This window comes from Podarcis muralis, chromosome 3, assembly GCF_964188315.1.
Source record: "Podarcis muralis chromosome 3, rPodMur119.hap1.1, whole genome shotgun sequence".
Lineage (NCBI taxonomy): Eukaryota > Metazoa > Chordata > Lepidosauria > Squamata > Lacertidae > Podarcis > Podarcis muralis.
Window position 1 is genome coordinate 104,912,239 of NC_135657.1, and position 20,520 is coordinate 104,932,758.

The window sequence follows — 20,520 nt, forward strand, 5'->3', positions numbered from 1 at the left end:
ACATTTGTAGGATATTGTGGAAAGGCATTCTGCCTCCATTTCAGTGATCTTTGACAGTGACATACCACTCCTACCATTCCTGCTCATGGAACATTTATTTGATTCTTATCAGTTTCTGACTCCATGCACATATTATACAACTTCTGTTTATGAATTTTTAAACAGTACAGTGGTACCTCGGGTTACAGACGCTTCAGGTTACAGACTCCACTAACCCAAAAATAGTACCTCGGGTTAAGAACTTTGCTTCAGGATGAGAACAGAAATTGCGCGGTGGCAGCAGTGGGAGGCCCCATTAGCTAAAGTGGTGCTTCAGGTTAAGAACACTTTCAGGTTAAGAATAGACCTTCGGAACGAATTAAGTACTTAACCCGAGGTACCACTGTATAGTGTTATAAACATATTCTCAGTATATTATTAGCTGACGTGTTGCTTGTTGTTGTTCAGACCGTTTTGTTCAATGGCAGTTATTCCTAGTGTGTATAGGATTGCAGCTTGATAGTGGCAAGCCTATGTCTGCAAGCTTTCTCAGGAGTAAGTCTCACTGCACTAAATGGGATTTGAAAAGTGAGAATAGGTTTGCAGCCTGATGGTCAAATTTGTTCGGCTATAATGCTTCCTATTTTTAGACGGCCGTGCCCTCCACTCAATTGCACACCAGTGCTTTGCACAACAGCTGAGGTCTTTGGACCTCACAGGATAAACTGCAGCCCCAGCTTACCGTGGGGTGGGCTGGGGAATGCAAGTTTAATAAACCACTGTGGCACACTGCTAAGACAAGCGGCACATGCTTGCTTAAAGTGGAGTCGCCATAATCATCAGGACTGCAATCAGTGGTGGAGTTACCTGCATGGGCACCCGGAACGGCAGCCATGCCTTGCACCATGTGTGTGTGTGTGTGTGTGTGTGTGTGTGTGTGTGTGTGTGTAGTGCAACTCGTTGGCAATTAATATACACAGAACAATAATTATACATACTTTCTCAACCTTCTGAGAAAAATACAAAACATTAAACAAAGCCACAAAGACTTGCGAACTACCCAGCCTAAAATGAACTTATAATGTCTGGTTTCAATAGCTTTTTCAAATGCTTCACTCAGTCTTTTGGATAAGTTCATGAAGATACCAACAAAAGGTAAGTTCGATGATATTCACAATACCGAGAGGTGCTAGTAGAATTGAAGATAGATGTTAATAAAGTTGTAGACAATGAAGTTGTAGACGACAGGGTGTCGGCGTTTTGCACCTGTTTCGCCCTGGCAGTCCAAGTAATCAAAAGGCCGCCGTTCGCCCCCGATGGGGCCCTTTAACTGGGGCTTGCAGGTAGCACACTCCCAATATAGTTTTCCGGGCTTCTTCAGTGGTCTAATCTCAAAGTCTTGATATGTATATTGATATTCAATCTTATAGAGAATACTCTTTCTTGGCTTAATCTTAAGAGACTGATTTGATGATGTGCACCGGGAGGGGGGGAGCGTGATGCTCCACGCGATGCAGCCTTTTTGTCACTCCCCTCAGAGATGGCACCCAAGGCAGGCTGCCCGCTTCCTATGCCCCTGACCGTAATACCTCTAGGACCGCCTCTCCCCATATGAACAGACCTGTGACCATCATCTGAGGCCCTTCTTTGTGTGACTCTCCCACAGGTCATTTCTGAAGCAGTTCCCTGTTTATGGGATGCTCTCCCCAGGGAGGTTCACCTTGTTGCCTTCATTCCATATCTTTAGGTGTTAGGCAAAAATGTTCCTGTATAACCAGGTCTTTGGCAGATTAAACTATCCATGGCCTTTTAAATGTGCATAGAAGATGTTATCTGGGGTTTGTTTGGTTCTTATTATGATATGGATTTTGTGTTATATTGTTATGCTGTAATCTTCAGATGAAGATCATGCCCTCTGATCTTCAGATGAAGGGTGCTACATGAATTTAATGAATAAAAAAGGGGGGGAATCAGTGTATAAAATTAAGTATGTTTTTGTTCACCAAATATGCTAGTAGAAATGATGGTGCAAAATGCCTGCAAATTATATGTACACAGTGTCAGTTTGCATTTTTTTTGGTGCAGAGAGTATTGATCTCATGTGTACAGATCTTTCCTATTCCACTCAATTCAAAAGGGTTCTGGAAGCTTCTCTGTGTGGAAGAAGCAAGCAGAAGGTTCCTGGTGTTTGGGTTATTCCTTCAGAGAAGCTGAGTACAGCTGGCTTAAACTGCTTCTCTTATCTCTTTCTCTCAAAGTCATGCTGACTATAATAATAAGGCCAGAAGGAGCCTGGGTTTCACTTTCTCTTTCTATCTCTCTTCCTTCTGGTGTGGGGTTCTGTACATAAGTATGCTTAGTGTTAAGGTTTGAGAGTTATTATAAGTTATTGTAAGTTTAAGTCTGCTGCAACTGGATTTCTTATGGACAGTGCTAATCCTGAATGTATTGGATTTGTGACCATTGTGCTCATTTGCCTTCAGTAGCAGTAAAGCTCTGCTGGATGAAATACAATTGCTTCTTGTCTATTTTTTTTTTGGGGGGGGGGGGAATCCTGCAACGTGTGTAAGTTGTTACTCTGCTAACTATACACTGGAATCTGCTCTGGATCAATATTGAGTAGAATCCATGACACACAGTAGTACAGATTGTACCAGTGTTGGGCAGGCAAAGGAAAAATGGCAGACAGAAGCAGCCCAGTGTGGCACTCCATATTAAATGTCTCATGTAAATGTAAGTCTACAGGTGATTAGATATCATTGCTTGGAGAGAGGACTTGACAGCAGGAAATCGTATGTGCAAGACTTCAAGTGGCATGTCTCATGTCAGAAAACACATGCAGTGCTCATTCCCACATGAGAGAACAGTTGAGCAAGACGCTCCAATGCACAGCATCAACTTTGTCCTTTATTTCAAGAGCTGGCAAAGTTAGGTGTACCTAGATCATAACTCCAATCATTAAAGGCCTGGCCCTTATTCTCTAGACATTCTACCTGTGACATATAAAAAGCTATACTTTTCAGGCCCATTTCTAACATTTAGATTCGATACAGCAAAATGAAAACCACATCTTGGCAGGATTTGAATGGAACTCTTGCCATTTTAAAAAATAAAATGAGATTTAAAATGAGTCCCAATGAAAACTGAGTGCATGACTGAACATGTGTAGATGCTCACTAAGTAGGCATAAAAAAAAACCAGCCTAAAGATGGGTTGATAGATAAAATCAGCTTAAATCAGAAAGCATCAAGAGAACATTGCAACTGTGAATAAATAGTTGGATAATCAGAGTCAGCAGAATTCTATGGCAGAAGGGTGATAGAGTTTCATACATAGTGCTTCTCCTGCGGACCATAACAAGGGGCAGGAATGGAAGGGGATTTTGCTGTAACATAAATTCAACTCTTTAGAAACAGCCACAATGCCGTATACACAGACCAAATGACTCAGTAATGTAGGCTGGATAGCTTGGCTGCTTCGCTCTACTGCATTGAGTGATTGGACCTCTCCTGCTATGGCTTCCAGGTATTAATAAAAGCTTTCAGAGCTGATAGAAAAGTTTTCACTAAAAGATGGGTCGTGCTACCTGAATTAAATATGTGCAAGCAACAGAATATACCATTAGTGCTGGTTAGGTGGGCCAGACAAGATGAAGAGTATGCTATTTGAAGTACATGAAAAATAACCCAGTGTATAATGCAGCAGGGGGATAAGGGCTTTCAAAGCAATTTTTACTTGTTACAGGGTAGTTACTTTGATAGTTTCGCTGTGCTGAGGCCACTTTGGGCAGCTCCCACCCCACAAAAACCTAAAAGAACAGGAAAGGAAAATAACCCGCTTTGAATGGAAGCATGACGGTTTTTTCTATAAAAAGTTCACTTTTCAATGTGTAATTCAGAAATTTTAAACATGGGGTGGTTTGAACTAAGATTTACTCAGAGTAGATCCCACTAAAGTGACTGAAGAGGACTAAGCTATGTCCACTGATGTCGATGGGTCTACTCTGAGTGTATCCTGGTTGACTGACACCCACTGTTTATTCCTACTGCTTTTATGAGCTTTGAATGATGCTTACTTTTCAAGGTTTGAATTTTTGTTCACCGAATCTTTCTGAAATGTCAGTAATCCAATTTGTAAAGCAGCACGCAGAAAAATTGTTACTTAGAAGCTAAATATACATGATAAATTGTAGGTTTACTAAAGGCAGAAAAGCTCCTTCATCTCCTTCAGTTTATTTTCTCCACATTCCTTTCCTTCTTTGAAGTATGAACCTTATAAGACACTGCTGTAAACATTTTCCATTTACAGGGTTTCTAGGATCTATTCCACCTTAAGAAGGGAATGTAATGTGCTGCCAGTTACTAACAGGAAAGACTGCATTCCTGGGCTGGAAGGAATACATTCATTCATAATGAATAGGGCTCTGGTCTCCAATGGGAGAACTGCACAAGCCCCGACTTTTAATCCGGTGAAAATGTACAAACGTTTTCAGTCAATAGCATTGACTAGGATTATTGTTCACCAAGGTAGGGAAACCCTGAGTGAGAGAATGCTTTAACAGAGCACAGCACAACACAAACCTGCTTCTTCACTCTGACTCTCGATTTCATCGGTACTTTGCTTCGCCTCTGTGACGTTGTCACCTGCCAGAAACAACGACAAAAGTTATGAAATATAGTTTATTGGTTAATCAGGCAACGTGGGAATAACTGCAGCCAATAAATCTGCTGATTTATGGCAGGATCTGTAACAAAAAAAGGAGGATATTTAGTGAAAAATGGCAAAAGTAAATAGTTAACAATATTCATTTCCCTAACAGTGTGGCGGATCGAAGCAGCTTGCAGCATTTGACAGCACTGCCTGTAATCCTATACTCATTTGTATGTGCTTTACTGGCCTCCATAAAGACTCCATACAAGGCAGGATAATTTGCAGTTGTTTTCTTTCTATGCACCAATGGAAAGTACTTCCATACATGTTTGGGGAACACTGCCAATGTCATTCAGCTGTTGCCTTCCCCGACTTTCTCAGCGGCTCTGGTGGATCCCCAAATCTTTAGGGGTCACAGGGGCCTTGCTACTGAAAGCATCCTTGCTTGAGTGGAAACCACCTTGCACTCTTTTGGACCCAAGCCAAGCTCTCTGTTGCTCCTCCAATAAAAGTGTAGACCACTCTAGAAAATGTCTTAATATAGCTACATTTTTGAAAACACGGAAATCTCATTAAAATCAAGGCTACGTAGCATGCAGAAATCCTGGGTAAAACTGTCAAAATGTTCACCTTGCATCTGAACCCTTCAAGATGCTCAACACGTTATAAAAAATGCATGACAAACGACTTGGAAGGCGGTGTGAGGCGGAAAGACAAAATGCAGCAGTGTGGCTAAGTTTCGCTGGCTGGATCACCCTCCCTGGCTTCGAGTGACATGCTTTCCCCTGCTTCTTGAATCCCAGAAGTAAAGACATAAGCATAAGAGGATGCTATGTGGAGAGCACCAAGTTCCTGAACCGTAGCCTGAATGAACCAGGTAACTGCTGTTTCCACTAGTCTGGAACCCCTGAGCTCAAATGGCCATCATAATAAGACAGCAGAGTAATTGCTTGAACAACATTGCCAAACTGTGTGTGTGAGAGAGAGACAGAGAGCGCTGAATAGGAATAGGTTTAAAGGGAAATGCTAGAAATTTATCTAGAAAATGAACTGAGTGAAATTCATTTGCAGATGTACATCAGCTGATCTTGCAAAAGGCTTGGGAACGATCAAACATCAATCCTCCCTCTCGTGCTGCTATGATTGTATCTCCTGCTCTGCTTCATTTTCGGTATTGCAATTCATATACCCCATTCCTTTTCCACGTCTGTGCCTTAACACCTGAAAGCCCACACAGCACAGAGAAGCATGATAACAGCTTTATGCCAGGGAGAAAGGAAGGAAGGAAGGAAGGAAGGAAGGAAGGAAGGAAGGAAGGAAGGAAGGAAGGGTAAATGTCCACAAAGGGAGCATTTTGCATTTAACAGAATTGTTTATTCAGCTAGTAGTCATTAAAAACAGCCGGTTTTCTCGCTCTTTTAGCTTCTTTGTAGTCTGCACATTTAAAAAAACCACCAGATGGAGCTAGTGTAGAGGACTTAATTTCCCCCCCTCCCTCCCAACTACAGATCCTGCAGTTACATTCAGATCAGCACTGGGGAAAGATTCTCAACTGGTATAAATCAGTGCCCTGACATTACATTCAGTAGAGTCATGCTGGGGACCCTTGGACCTTTAGCTGACTTATAACATCTCACACTGATTTCAGCTGACCTAAATGGATGGCAAGCTCTAGTAATTTCTTAGTACTTCAGTGGTTTTCAGCCTCTAAAAAAAATAAAAAAATAAAAAATAACATGTGGATGATCATCAGTCTTCAATAAGAGCTATATCTTTAGCACACCACAACTGATGATGTGTACAAAGGAAAGTGGCACAAAGTTAAAATAGAACAACACTAGAAAGTAAATATTTATTTTGCATTGTATTCAGTGTTACTTATTTCAGCAATGGGCTGTAGCCAATGTTAGTTCTACTCAGAGTAAATGCACAGCTCAATCAGTGCAGGAGTATTAAATAGGCAGCGTAGGCACCAGCCTATAAGCCTTTTAGGGCCCCCGCAACAATGGATCCAAATAATATTGATTTGATTTTGAAAGAAAATCACAATCAAGCTTTCTTAGTTCAATGCTAGGGTCTTCCCAAGATTTTGACCACCTAGCAGCCTTTCTCAACCTGTGGGTCCCCAGATGTTGTTGAACTACAACTCCCATCACCCCTAGCTAGCAAGGCCAGAGCTCAGGGATGATGGGAGTTGTAGTCCAACAACATCTGGGGACCCACAGGTTGAGAACCACTGGCCTAGGGGCCTCCACAGGGTTTATTCCAGCACTGAGGGTGGTAACAAAACTAACACATCCCATCAGTGCAAAGGCTTTCATTTGTGCATTGAGCCTTTCCCCACCTCTGTGTGTCCTCATCAAATCTGCTCTGGAGGATTGGAATAACCCCCAGAACAAATTTAAGGGTCGCGGGGAGGAAAGGGTTCCATTCTGCAAGTAGAAATTACAGTGGTGCCTCGCAAGACGAAATTAATCTGTTCCGCGAGTCTCTTTGTCTTGCGGTTTTTTCGTCTTGCGAAGCACGGCTATTAGCGGCTTAGCAGCTATTAACGGCTTAGCGGCTTTAAGAAAAAGGAAACAAACTCGCAAGAACTCGCAAGACGTTTCGTCTTGCGAAGCAAGCCCATAGGGAAATTCGTCTTGCGGAACGACTAAAAAAACGGAAAACCCTTTCGTCTAGCAAGTTTTTCGTCTTGCGAGGCATTCGTCTTGCAAGGCACCACTGTACTGTGCTGATGGGAGGCTTACTTAGAACTGCATTGGATACAACCTTCAGCAACCCATGAGCATGACTAAATTACGCTAAGTAGGACTGAACTTGGATACAACCAAATACCTTTTGTTGTGCCTTAATGGCATATTTCAGAAGCCATGCTATATGATGGAATTTTTTTTGGCCAATATTGCTAAATTTAAGCATTTTTAATATAGTTTTAGGATTGTTCTGTTTGTTTATTCATTTAACATCCTGCACCTTAATCATGCAAGTTTATTCATGGTGCTTTGCAGTTTTACAGCACATGGATTATATTAATATACATACTTCTTTTGAATAGCATTAAGTTCCTACACACAGACTGATCTTCCTGTAAATAAATCAAACGTTGATATGGGTGGGGAACCTGCAGCCTGGTGCCTTCATTGTATATCTTTAGGTGGCAGGCAAAAACATTCCTCTTTGCCCGGGCCTTTGACTAATTAAACAGTTTATGGCGTTTTAAACTGTGTGCGTGGCCGTTATTGCTTTGTTTGTTACTATGTTGTGTTTTTATATTGTAAACCACCCTGTGAACCTTGGATGGAGAGCAGTATAGAAATTTAATAAAAAAATTGAAACCTCAACAAAATGGTTGCAGGGCGGGTTACAAAAAATATCAAAATTAAATACAATTTAAGATTAAAATCATAAACTGTTATGTATTGAGTTGAATAGTATATTTCTTAAACGTAAACCACAAAAGCAGCCAATATCAAAGTAACAAAATAGCAGCACAGAGCAATTTTGTGTTGTGCTACTTAAATTTTTCTCTAGTATCTTCCATCGAGTTTGCAATAAATCACCCGTTGCTAGTGAAGCACAAAAGCATTTCAGCTTATTCCTACTATTGCGACAGAGTTTCTTTGGCCAGAAGATTGGCTGTCACATCGAAATACATTTACTGATAATAATGTATATTTTGCTCTTGTCCTAAATATATTCAGAGCAGTGGCACTTTCGGGTTATTCATTGTGGTCTGGATACCACATTGTGTGATCTACTTATGGCAGATGAGCACTGTTCTAGGGGGTTGCTCATAAATAGTTTTAAAAAGTGTTCAATCAATGCTATGACATCCACACTTAACTGGCCATGTGGCATGCAATTAGTAACAATGTGTAACAAATCACACCTTCTGGGTAATTCCAAGCGCAGCACGTTATGTTAAAGAGGGTAAATGTCACACTAGAGTAACTAAGCCAGAAGTGGTGGCCACAACCCTGCATGCTTTTCTATAGGAATTTCAGTCTTGATTGACACAACAATTGTTTTAGATTCCATCAGTCTACAATGCAGACTTCCTCCCTGCCTACCCCAGTCAGTTCAAGCTGAATATGCTCATGTTGACCAAGCCTTTGGAGAATGATTCAGTATGTACTCATTCAGGCTGTCACCGTGTCATTTATTCAGCCTACTTTTCAAAGATATTCCAGGACATGATGTCCTACGCCAGGGCCGTACACAAGGCTGGTTTCAATGTAAGTAGAAAATAGAGACAGATGTACACCTCTGCAATGTTCAAAAGTTCAGATCAGAGTCTCCGACACATGAATGACAGTGAAGCCTCCCAAAGCATTGCCAGACACACACATGTGACCTTTTGCAGACTGCAATATCCCCTTTCTTGCTGCGGAGGCTACAGAGGTGACATGGAAAAAGTAATGTGGAAGCATGCGTCAAACTATTCCAGTAACATTTGCAACAGGCAAATTTATCTGTCAGATGACTTGGTTCAATTATACCAGAGCTGCATAACGTATGTCATAAAAATGATACCCAAAGCATATGGATGGAGGCAATTTATTGGCAATGTCTAGTCAAAGGGGGCAGGGCTTCTTGCATAGAGGCAAAGGAGATATATATATATATATATATATATATATATATATATATATATATATAGGAGAGGTGGTAAAGAACTGTTATAGGAAAATAGTACACAGGCATCTAAACCTTCACAAATATTTAAAAGAAAAAAACATGTTTGCAAACGACAGTCTTTCACTGAACATCTTTTATTGATGAAGAACCTTTTCCTAATTATGTCTCTCTACTGACACTAGAATCAAAGCAAATGGAAAGGTTTTAAATAGTGCATGTCTCAAGCAAAGAGGCAAAAACATGTGTCTGTTCCCTAGCTTTATTTCTCTCGCTCTCTCATTCACTCTGTAGTAGCAATGGAAAATCCAAACTTATTGTCTGGCGTCTGTCCTGATGACACCATTAGTAATAAAAATATCTGTTCCTTTGCCTCAACTTGACAATATCTTCTGTTGCCTTCTGTCTGCTACAGCAGAAGCTGGAAATTATATAATTTTTACTTAGGTGACAACTGCTTCACAATATCTCCTCCTCTCCCTTAAACAATAATTGATTTGTAGTAATCTGTCACTCCTTCCAAATATGATAGCAAATGCGGAGCATGACACCGTGCGTCATTTCAGACAAGGAAATTTAAATGGTTCCAAGTTATATCTAATGCCAAACAGAAACATCTGTCTGCCTTTCTGAGGAGAAAGAAACAATTTTAAAACAGGAGAATGTGAGTTACGGTAGCACAGCACAGACAAAATAAGCCCATCACTCACTGAATACAGATTTCTGGCTGTGGGCCTTCTTTTCCCTTTGCCAAAACGGCCACTGAATACAATTATTATTCCCTCCCCTTCCTCAATTTCTTTTATGACACCAAAGGAATTTAAGGGTTGATATGCACATCTATAGCTAGAAGAAGCAGGCAACCCAGTGTTTAATAAGCAGCTGTTTCATTCGCAATGAAGACAAGAGGCTTATCCACTAAAAATAGAAAATACAGAAACTTGCTAAAGCCTGCATTCTTTTCCACCACTTTTAAGGAGTGGCGCTCAGTATGCAAAGAGGCAAGGCTAAATGCATATGCTGCGGTAGCAGCCCCCAAATGAAACAGCTGATGCAATAATAAGCCAGGAGGTCAGATGGGAGAGGATGAAACAAGAATTTTGTAGAAAGCAGAAAGTAATCTCAGAGCTATAACAGGAGAGAGGGTTTCAGCATTTTCCACTTTCATTGTAACAGCTCTCCAGAGAATGCATTGTCACACCACTTACTGATCCCATCACGAACATAGAAAGCCGAAGGAACTTAGCAACCTGCTGCCTGGCCATTTGATTTTCCCTTCGTTGCACAGCTTTTAAGAAATGCTAAGGTGCTTTCTTCCTATTTTGGCAGTCAGAAGTTATGCCCTACTGTGCAAGTGGTCTATATCAGTGTTTCCCAAACTTTTTTGGGCAACGGCACACCTGTTTACTGAAAAAAAATCTCGCGGCACACCACCATTAAAGCCCCGCCCCGTGACGTCAGCGCGCAGCGTCACGCCGGGAGGGACGCACGAAAGTGAAAGTTTTTTCCCTCCCCCCTCAGTCCCTCGCTCGGAATTCAGCTTGTTTGGGGCATCGCTCCGGCTGCTCCCTCTCCCGCCGCGCAGGAGCGATGCCTCTCTCTGGCTCTCCCTCCGCGCAGTCTACGGAGACAAAGCGAGAAATGTAAGACTAAATCTAAGTGAATCAATAAGAAAGGAGGATATGATGGTATGTAAATTAGACGGGCAGGTTGAGATGACAGGAGGGGCTGGGATGGATGCGGCTCTGTAGGAGAGAGGGGCAACCCGGGCAGCGGCTGAGAAACCCGCTGCGTCCGCCGGTTTCCACTTATTCTGCCCCGCGTGGGGAAGAAGGCGGGAGGCCTGTGGCAGGAGCTCCGCCCCGAGGGTTGTCTTCTGCTGCGCCGGGTGAGAGGATCCGTCGCTAAGCCGGACACACGCACGCTCTTCTCCGCCCAGAGGTTCGGGAGCGCACGCAGCTCGGGCTCGGCTGAATCTCCCACCAAGCGCCTCCTGCTCGCCGCTGCTCTTGGCTCCAGCCTCCCTCGCTTTGCGCGCCGAGCGGCTCCTCGCCGCCGCCGCCCCGCCTCTCGCCGCCCGACTCGCCCGCCTCCCTCCAGGCATCTCGCGGCACACCAGCCGATGTCTCACGGCACACTCGTGTGCCGCGGAACACCGGTTGGGAAACACTGGTCTATATAAAGGAAACGTAACACCTCAACTGCAAGCTTTTCCCTGGGGGGGTTCAGCTCTTGGTAGGAATACTGCTTCCCCAGAATCAACCTCTCTTCTGCTGTGCCCAGGAGATAATATGAGACGTAAGCATGTCACCCATTGCTCAAAGTGCAACTGGAGCACTTATGGATGGTCCATCCTACATGCTTCCCAGGGTTCATATGTAACCTAGGTGGTGAGGGATGGAGTGTCACAGAAGCATCAGTCCCATCACTAGACCACTAGTTGACCGGCTCCTAAGAAGATCCACAGGCTGCCAGTGAGATTTGAGGGGTCTGATGTCAGTGAATTTCTCAAGCCACCACTGATTGTGTTAGTCATTCAGACATGATGCTTCCCTGGAATAGGTAAGGGCCATGGAATAATATCATGCCTGGAAACAGGGAGGGGGAGGGACAGTAGTACTTGCGGGGCTCTAAGATGATTGATTGATTGATTGATTGAAGTTATATACCACCCTATACCTGGAGGTCTCAGGGCAGTTCACAGAAAAGGTCAACATAAAAACCACAAATATATACAATCAAAATAAAAACAACAACCCAATAACACCTCCCACCCACCCCCAAAAGAGCCACATTTTAAAAGGGCATAGGATGTCCATCAGATCAACCAAAGGCCTGGTTAAAAAGGAACGTTTTTGCCTAGCGCCTAAAGGTGTACAATGAAGGCGCCAGGCAAACTTCCCTGGGGAGAGCATTCCACAGATGGGGAGCCACTGCAGAGAAGGCCCTGTTCTTGTGTTGCCACCCTCCAGACCTCTCGAGGAGGAGGCCCATGACAAAGGGCCTCAGAAGATGATCTCAGGGTCCAGGTAGGTTCATATGGAAAGAGGCGGTCCTTGTGGTACTGCAGTCCTGAGCTGTTTAAGGCTTTATAGGCTTTATAGATTACCTAGACTGCAGACCAGCAGGTCCAACAACAATATTCCACCAGTTGTATTCAGTGGCCAGATGGCAAATGCATATTAGGCAGACAAGGGTGTGGCAGAACATCATGAAGCCACCGGCCAGTTACCAGCCAATGCACATCTACAATTCATTTGAGCTCAGAGCCCAAAACTGAGCCTCCTGAGTATTCATGTTGAGCTGACACAAGTCAACATTTGACAACAGTTTTGTCTCAGGCAACACACAACACCTTTTCCAGAAATATTCTGAAAATCTAAGCAACACAACTGTGTGGTGCTTTCTGTGTTAAATACATGCACTGCAATTAATCACAAACAGGTGGTAGAAAACAGAGCTGGAGTCCAGACTATTCCAGTTACAGAAGACGTCCAAAATTTAAACAACTTTCTCTCTCCTTGCCCCCTTCCCTTGTCCTCAAAGCCAAGCCCCAACAAATATCTTAAATTTAATCATCAGGACAATTGCCTGATGTACAGAATCTTCCACACATTTTCATATTTAGAAATAAATAATGATTTGGGTCAGTTTTAATTACAGCTTGGTCTGTAACTTGATGTTAGGGAGAGGGGTCCAAGGCGGTGAAGGAAGCATATTCAACTGAGGTGTAGAAGAATTAGTAATTGTTAAACAGTTTTCTGAGCCCAATAGTGTGCTCACAGTCCTAACAGCTTATTTCAACACTGAGGCAGAATTTAGCACAAGGTTATCAATTTGTCAGGGTGCTCTTTGCACTAGCTTGCAACATCCAGTTGCTTGCCGAAAAGAGAGGGGAAACCCACAGATCTCTTTCCCTCAGCAACTGCTGTGTAATAATCAAGGGAAAAACTAGAAAGAAAACATGAGCCACCAAGGTTTATTCTCAAAGGTTTCAGAAAGTAAAGAGGCCTGAGAAGACAAAGGCACTGAGCAGGCATTCAGAACCTGAACTTGAGTTCACGGGATGCTTTGCTGTTTTGTCTCTACGGGGTTCAATACCTCTCGCCCCTCTTGAACCAAACATTATGGGAGAAGGTATACACCGTTCTCAGGAAACAAGATTCCTGTTGTTTTGTTCCTACTTTGTCAAGTGGCAGGAAACTCAGGGCAGTCCTCTTTCCCAGGAGAAAGCAGCAGAATCTTGTGGCGTCTTTGTTCAAATACAGGTATTTATAAATTGCGAAGGAATTGTTAGGAAACAAGCATGATCAACTACGGCGGTTCCCTTACCAATGCAGAATCAATACAAACTCTCTGGATTCAAACTAAGAACACACACCTGCAGAGCCTCTGCTTCAGCTGCAATTTCCTACTAGACGCTCACCTAAAGCTCCTGTGTTTGATTTCCAGGAAACCTTGGACATGCGATGTGCCTGGCTAGCCAAAACAACTTTGGAGGTCTCCTTGCTTCGCTGCTGCAGCAGCAGCCACTTCATTAAATTCCCATTAATCAAGGGGCCTTGTCTGAACAACCTCAGGGCTCTTAAAGGAAGGCGGAGGCATAAGCGCTGTTCACTTACTTGACCATAAAAACAGTGAGATAATGAAGATTATCTTCAGTATAATGGCCTTGAGAAAAAATGGGGCCAACATTTCAAGCCATTCACAGTGCAATCCTATGCATGTTTACTCAGAGGCGCTGTGGGTAAAAGCCTCAGCGCCTAGGGCTTGCCGATCGAAAGGTCGGCGGTTCGAATCCCCGCGGCGGGGTGCGCTCCCGTTGCTCGGTCCCAGCGCCTGCCAACCTAGCAGTTCGAAAGCACCCCCGGGTGCAAGTAGATAAATAGGGACCGCTTACTGGCGGGAAGGTAAATGGCGTTTCTGTGTGCTGCGCTGGCTCGCCAGATGCAGCTTTGTCACGCTGGCCACATGACCCGGAAGTGTCTCCGGACAGCGCTGGCCCCCGGCCTCTTGAGTGAGATGGGCGCACAACCCTAGAGTCTGTCAAGACTGGCCCGTATGGGCAGGGGTACCTTTACCTTTACCTTTAAGTCCCACTGTGCTTAAATGGGCCCACATCCTAGTAAATGTGTTCAAGGTTACAGCTTCAGATGCTGCTACTTAGGATTTCCCATCTCTTCATTCAGTAGTCATGAAAATGCACAGATCTAGTGAATGGGTAGGTATACTGACAAAGGGTTGGATTCAGAATTGCCATGAGCTCACTGAAACTTCCTGTTGGAGGATGGGGAAAGGCAGGGGGGCTGAGCTGTCTTTGGCCCCACCAGTATCTGTTGGCAGAGGCCTGGGTTCCCTTATTCTTGAGGGGGCAGAGGAAGCTAAGCACAGGGCCGAGAATGGTGCAGCTTCAGTGCTCAGCTCCTCCTCAGCACGAGAGAGGAGGAGCCACCAACCATTGAAGCCACAGTGTGCTGGTCTCTGCACATAGCCTCCTTCCAATGATGCGAAGTTGCGTGTGCAATGAGTGCATGGCATCAGACACACACAACGCGCAACATGCCCATGATGAGCACCAGGATCCCTCGATCTTGGGTGCAAGTCGGTGCCCCTGAGGGAAGGCATTTTTCACCCATTGCTCCTTTGCCTTGCAGCCCATTGTGACACCTGAAAAGCTCTAGAGCAGCGGTTCTCAAGCTGTGGGTCCCCAGATGTTGTTGGACTACAACTCCCATCATCCCCGACCACTGGTCATGCTGGCTAGGAATGATGGGAGTTGTAGTCCAACAACATCTGGGGACCCACAAGTTGAGAAACACTGCTATAGAGGGTCCAAGGACCCCCCGGAACAGTGTGGGAAGTTGCCAGGGGAGGGGCTGCAGCAGGGAGGGTAAACAAAAATCACCTCCTTCGATCCTCCAGCAGGAGCCTCTGATGGATCTCAGTCCCTTGCAGAAACAGGATGAGCCCTTTCGTTTGTGGAAGAGACATTCAAGCATGTGCTTAAGCATCCCTTACATCTTCCCATGTGGCAATAAGATCTTTTTACCAGAGGCAGATACCAGCAAAGAAGGGCTGTCCCTGGTGACCAGCTGAGGTAGTTGGAGCACATATAGCACGACATTATCATCTGAATATTAAAAATGGTGAATAACCTTGCTCTGTCAAAAAAAAAAGGAAAAAAGAAACACGCACCACAAGAAAATAAAAAAGGAACAAAACACTTCCTCTTAAATGCTTTGATGCCCTTCTTCAGTATCACTGCTTTCTGCATTGATTAAGTCATTGTTCACACTGAGGTTGTGGAATCTATTTTTGTAATTAACACAGCGGATTGCTGTTATTTTATATGGGTTGCTAGTCAATGGAGCACAGTTCTTTTTATGTGCCACAAATTAATAAAAGCCTGTTGTTTGCATACAGCCCTGTGCAGTGCAATGTAGTGGGTTGGAAAACTGTTAAAAGGAAATAGAGAAGGTCACTAAAAGGTAAGGTCAATATTAGATGCCTTCTAGAAAACATCACCATTGGCGCCACCACTACTAGTAGTAGTAATAATAATAATAATAATAAGGGGAGGAGAAGAACAAAAGGAGAGACCTGGCAGTGTGGTATTCCAAATGCACACAATGCTATTTAAAGCAATAGCTGTGTTAAAATTTCATAAAGGCTATCATCACTGCTTCCTCTCTGCACCACGCAGTCACGGGGGTTTATTGGTTATTCAGATAATGGATAGAAATGTGAAATGAGTTCCTTGACAGATGAGTACCCTGGAGGTACCGCGGGTTGTCACTGTATATAATTTTCCTCTGACAACATTACATTAGTCACTTTAGTGACTTGGAACTTTGCACCTTATTTTATCTCAATGGAAAAGAAGAAAAGGGAAACAGAATTAAAACCATCTCTAGAAAAACCAGAAGGCCTGGCTCCCTCACTTATTACTAAAAAAAATAGATAGATGGCTCATGTGTATATAGGTCTTGCGCATGTATAAACGCAAGAGAGTCCTTCTGCATCAACCTCTGTCCTGGTGGTGCATATTTTTACCAGTGGGTTCATTTTGCAATGTAATGTGCATTGTGATGTTATGGGCTCCAATTTCACAAAACAGTGCTACAGACTGTAATAAAATAAAGCCCAAACAGAACAGAATTGGTCCAGTTAGATACAGGATCTGAAGAGCCAATGTGGTTTGATGTTCAGACCTTTGGGCTATGACCTTAGGAGAGCAGGGTTTCCATGAAGCTCACTGGGTAACTGTCAGATGCTGTTGTGGTTGCTCGAGAGTAGCCAGGCAGGACTCTGACCTGTCTTTTACAGGCTTTATTTTGTTGCAAACTATTTACAGGGACGCGGGTGGCACTGTGGGTTAAACCACAGAGCCTAGGACTTGTCGATCAGAAGGTCAGTGGTTCGAATCCCTGTGATGGGGTGAGCGCCTGTTGCTCGGTCCCTGCTCCTGCCAACCTAGCAGTTCGAAAACACGTCCAAGTGCAAGTAGATAAATAGGTACCGCTCAGGCGGGAAGGTAAACGGCGTTTCCATGCACTGCTCTGGTTTGCCAGAAGTGGCTTAGTCATGCCAGCCACATGACCCGGAAGCTGTACGCCGGCTCCCTCGGCCAATAAAGCGAGATGGTCACGACTGGACCTAATGGTCAGGGGTCCCTTTACCTTTACCTATTTACAGTGAAGAGCATCATAAGTTCATGTCTGGTTCAATGGTTCAATCACTAGCAGAATCCAGGAGTGGTCTGTTTTTGTACCTCCCCCAACATAAAAGTTTCGTCACCCCCAGCCTTTTCCGCCCTTCCCTGAACCTCAAACTACTGCGCATGATGGGCGATGGCAAGGGCATGCTTCCCTCCTCTCCGGCTTGCTCAGGTGCGGTGTTAAAGCTCTTACTAGCATCCTCTGGTCCTTGCACCTCTTCTCCACTGGAGGTGGGGCTTACCTCTTCGCCGGAAGAGGAACTGCTTCACAAGATTTTCGGAGGCTCCCTGTAACACAACTGCCCCTCTATCTCTCGCCTCTGAGCCGATGGCAGTTCCCTGACATTAACCTTCGGTAAAGTCACTGTCTCTCAGCCTAACCTACTTCACAGGGTTGTTGTGAGGAAAAATGGGGAGGGGAGACCATGTATACCGCCTTGAGCTCCTTAGAGGGAAAGGTGGTATTTAAGTGTCATAAACACACCCACATATTAGATAGACAAAAATGGCCTTGCCCTACCTGAAAAGCTACTTCTGAGAGTTGGGCGACCCTCTGGCATAATATGGGATGCAGCAGAAGTTGGGTAAATCATTACCCCCTCCCCTCTCTCTCTCACACACACACTGTATAAATGCAGAAGTGCATTCCACTTGCACTTGGAACTTTTTGGATCCTGGCCATAGTGTTTTTAAATATATGTATACAGAAAGAAACTATTTGGTAGCCCAGGTATTTATAATGTGTCAAGACAAATGGAAACTGTCAAACCTAAAATGCAGTAACAAGGTCTCAAGCAGACTAGAAAGGCTGAATTCCTTTAAGTATATTTTTGCATTAAAGAGTGAATGTTTCATGGCGATATTTGCTGCCTTGCTACTCCCCAAAGGACTTTTTCTGCAGTACTTTATCTTCATTTAAATTGTCCTTTTCAAGAGATCTATAAAATTCCCTTTATTGAAGAGAAATGATTTGACTGAATGCTAAGAATGCTACTCTTTAAAACCTTTCTTTTTTCCTATTTTTTAAAAAAAGATAGCCCAGGATTTTTAGAGCTTAACAACCACTGCATGTTTTGTGTTGGCATATATTTCTGCAACATAGCAAATGGGGCTCAGGTTTATAGTGGAAAATTAAATGGCTGTCCCTGAGGATATCACAGACGAAGTTACAATCAACACTATTCAGTTCAGGGGTTCTCTGGTTTCAGATAAATGTCTTTGGTCTGTATCAAAGCATAGATCTAATTCCTATGGGCATCTGGTATAGAACAGGAAGAGACCTTCCATCAGGATGATAGTTAAGAATCTTCACACATGTAAGTAACTTCTGAACTATTTCCTACATTCGTAAGGAGGAAGGCATACAAAAATTGAGCCAAAATGGCTTTTTTTCTATCCCTTATGAACAGCCACTGTAAATGAGTGATTAATTTGCCAGGCAGGCTGTTTCACCAACAACAGTGAGTGAGTGGAAATGCCCAAAGGAGAACAAATTAAGGGATTTGTAGACAAATATTTAAAAAGCATTCAAATTAATATTCCACTTAGCTAGTGCCCCTCTCCAGCTTCAGCACCAGTAGCACAATATCCAGCAACTATTTAATTGGGTGTGGGGATGAGGGAGGGAGACAAATTGTCTGCTCTTGAGGGAATGAATGTGAAGCTTAAAAATAAAAAAGACCAAGAAAAGAAGAGGTACGTTTCAGATTGCAAAATACTTAAAATAAGAATTAAAGGCTGGTGTTTCTGATTGTTGAATTACAGCACAAGACAGAGTAGCCTCCCTGTTCTTAGCAACTTCTTGCATATGTGGTTAAAGGAATAATCCATAGGCAACCTCTTGCTCTAGTGCAGTAGAGCAGTGGACTAGGACCAAGGTTCAAATCCCCCCTCAGTCATAACATGGCCTTGGGCCACTCAGTCTCTCAGCCTAACATACCTCTCAGAGTTGTTGCAAAGATAAAATGGAGAAGAAGAGAACTAGGTAGACCACCTTGAGCTCCTTGTAGCAAGGGTGAGGTACAAACATAATCATACATGTATAACCCCATTGCTCCAGTATCACAGTGCCAAAGCACTTACCGGTAAGTCTCAAGCGAACAATCAATCACAGTCTTTAGAAGGGATAGAAAATGACACAGGTCTAGGGGAAAGAAGCTGTGTTGCTATTCAACTAATGAAGGAGCGTCTCCACCCCCATCATTCTACCTGGACACTAAGGTCCAGCACCGAGGGCCTTCTGGCGGTTCCCTCACTGCGAGAAGCCAAGTTACAGGAAACCAGGCAGAGGGCCTTCTTGGTGGTGGCGCCCACCCTGTGGAACACCCTCTGTGGCATTTGCCCTCCTAGGTGTGTGACATCATACTGGGTTCATAAGGAAAGGGTTAACTAATTGTAAAATGACTAACCAATGGGAACCCAAGGGCCGGAGTTAAGAGTTAGAGTTAGGGTGGTTGAGAAGACAGTCTGGCATTAGAAGAGACAGTGAGGATAAGTCTGTGGGTTGGGCTAGTCTGGTATGAGAGAGTGAGAGAATTTGTTAAGAGGAGTCAGTCAAACAGTTGAGATAATCATCAGAAAGTATTAGGAAGGTATAGGCTGGTAAAAAAACTAAAGTTAAGATACTGACAGGAATATTATCTGAGAAACCATAAACTTGTTAATGTTTATATCTAAAATAAACTTGTTTATTTGGTTCACTTTTAACAACTGTCTGGACTCAGTGTTTTACCCGAGAGTAATGGGTTGGTGGCAGCGGGGAAGCGAGCACAGTGGTGGCACAGAGATCAATAGACCGTCAAACGTCCAGGGACCCTGTGTGATCGTCACACCCTCCCACCAGATGTCAAAGAGAACAACAACTACCAGACTTTTAGAAGACATCTGAAGGCAGCCCTGTTTAGGGAAGCTCTTAATGTTTGATGCATTACTGTATTTTAATATTTTGTTGGAAGCTGCCCAGAGTGGCTGGGGAAGCCCAGCCAGATGGGTGGGTTATAAATAAATTATTATCATCATCATCATCATCATCATCATCATCATCATCATCACAGGCACGATCATGCAGCAGGCATCCTGTGACATTAACACCACAAACATTTCACCAGCAGTAATCCACTGCACCTGGCTTTCAAGGTTTTCGTTGTATATTGCTCAGAAGAAATGTCAAGACCCGATGGCCCTTGATTCAACAGGACAGAACCCCTTAAGCAAATGGTCAAATGTGTTGCTGAATCAGTTCAGAACTGCTTTCCTGACCGAGGGCTGCTACGCATTACAGTGTAACAGCTAGAAAACTAATGTTTTTATAACCGCCACTGGGGGGAATGTGGTAAGCCCCTGCTTCTGGCTGTGTATGTGGAACTGACCCTGCAGTTTGTGAAGCAGCCTTTGGGGATACTTCTAAAATGTTTAAATGGGAACTGAAGTGTGGCAGTAAAATGACCAGCAGTCCAGATCTCACCAAGATATTTTCCCACAGAGCAGGGATGAGCCATCCCATTTTGCTGCCTGAGGTGAAGTCCCCCCAGCTGAAG

General features: G+C 43.8%; 1 protein-coding gene across 5 annotated transcripts in view; it reads right to left on the reverse strand.

Moving 5' to 3' along the window:
* MACROD2 (mono-ADP ribosylhydrolase 2) overlaps positions 1-20,520 on the reverse strand; it is a 997,146-nt gene that overhangs the window by 97,898 nt on the left and 878,728 nt on the right. For all 5 annotated transcript variants that reach the window (XM_077926445.1, XM_077926442.1, XM_077926444.1 and 2 more), the window contains one exon: positions 4,560-4,622. In XM_077926445.1, coding sequence (XP_077782571.1) covers positions 4,560-4,622 — 63 coding nt within the window. The remainder of the gene's footprint in view (positions 1-4,559; positions 4,623-20,520) is intronic.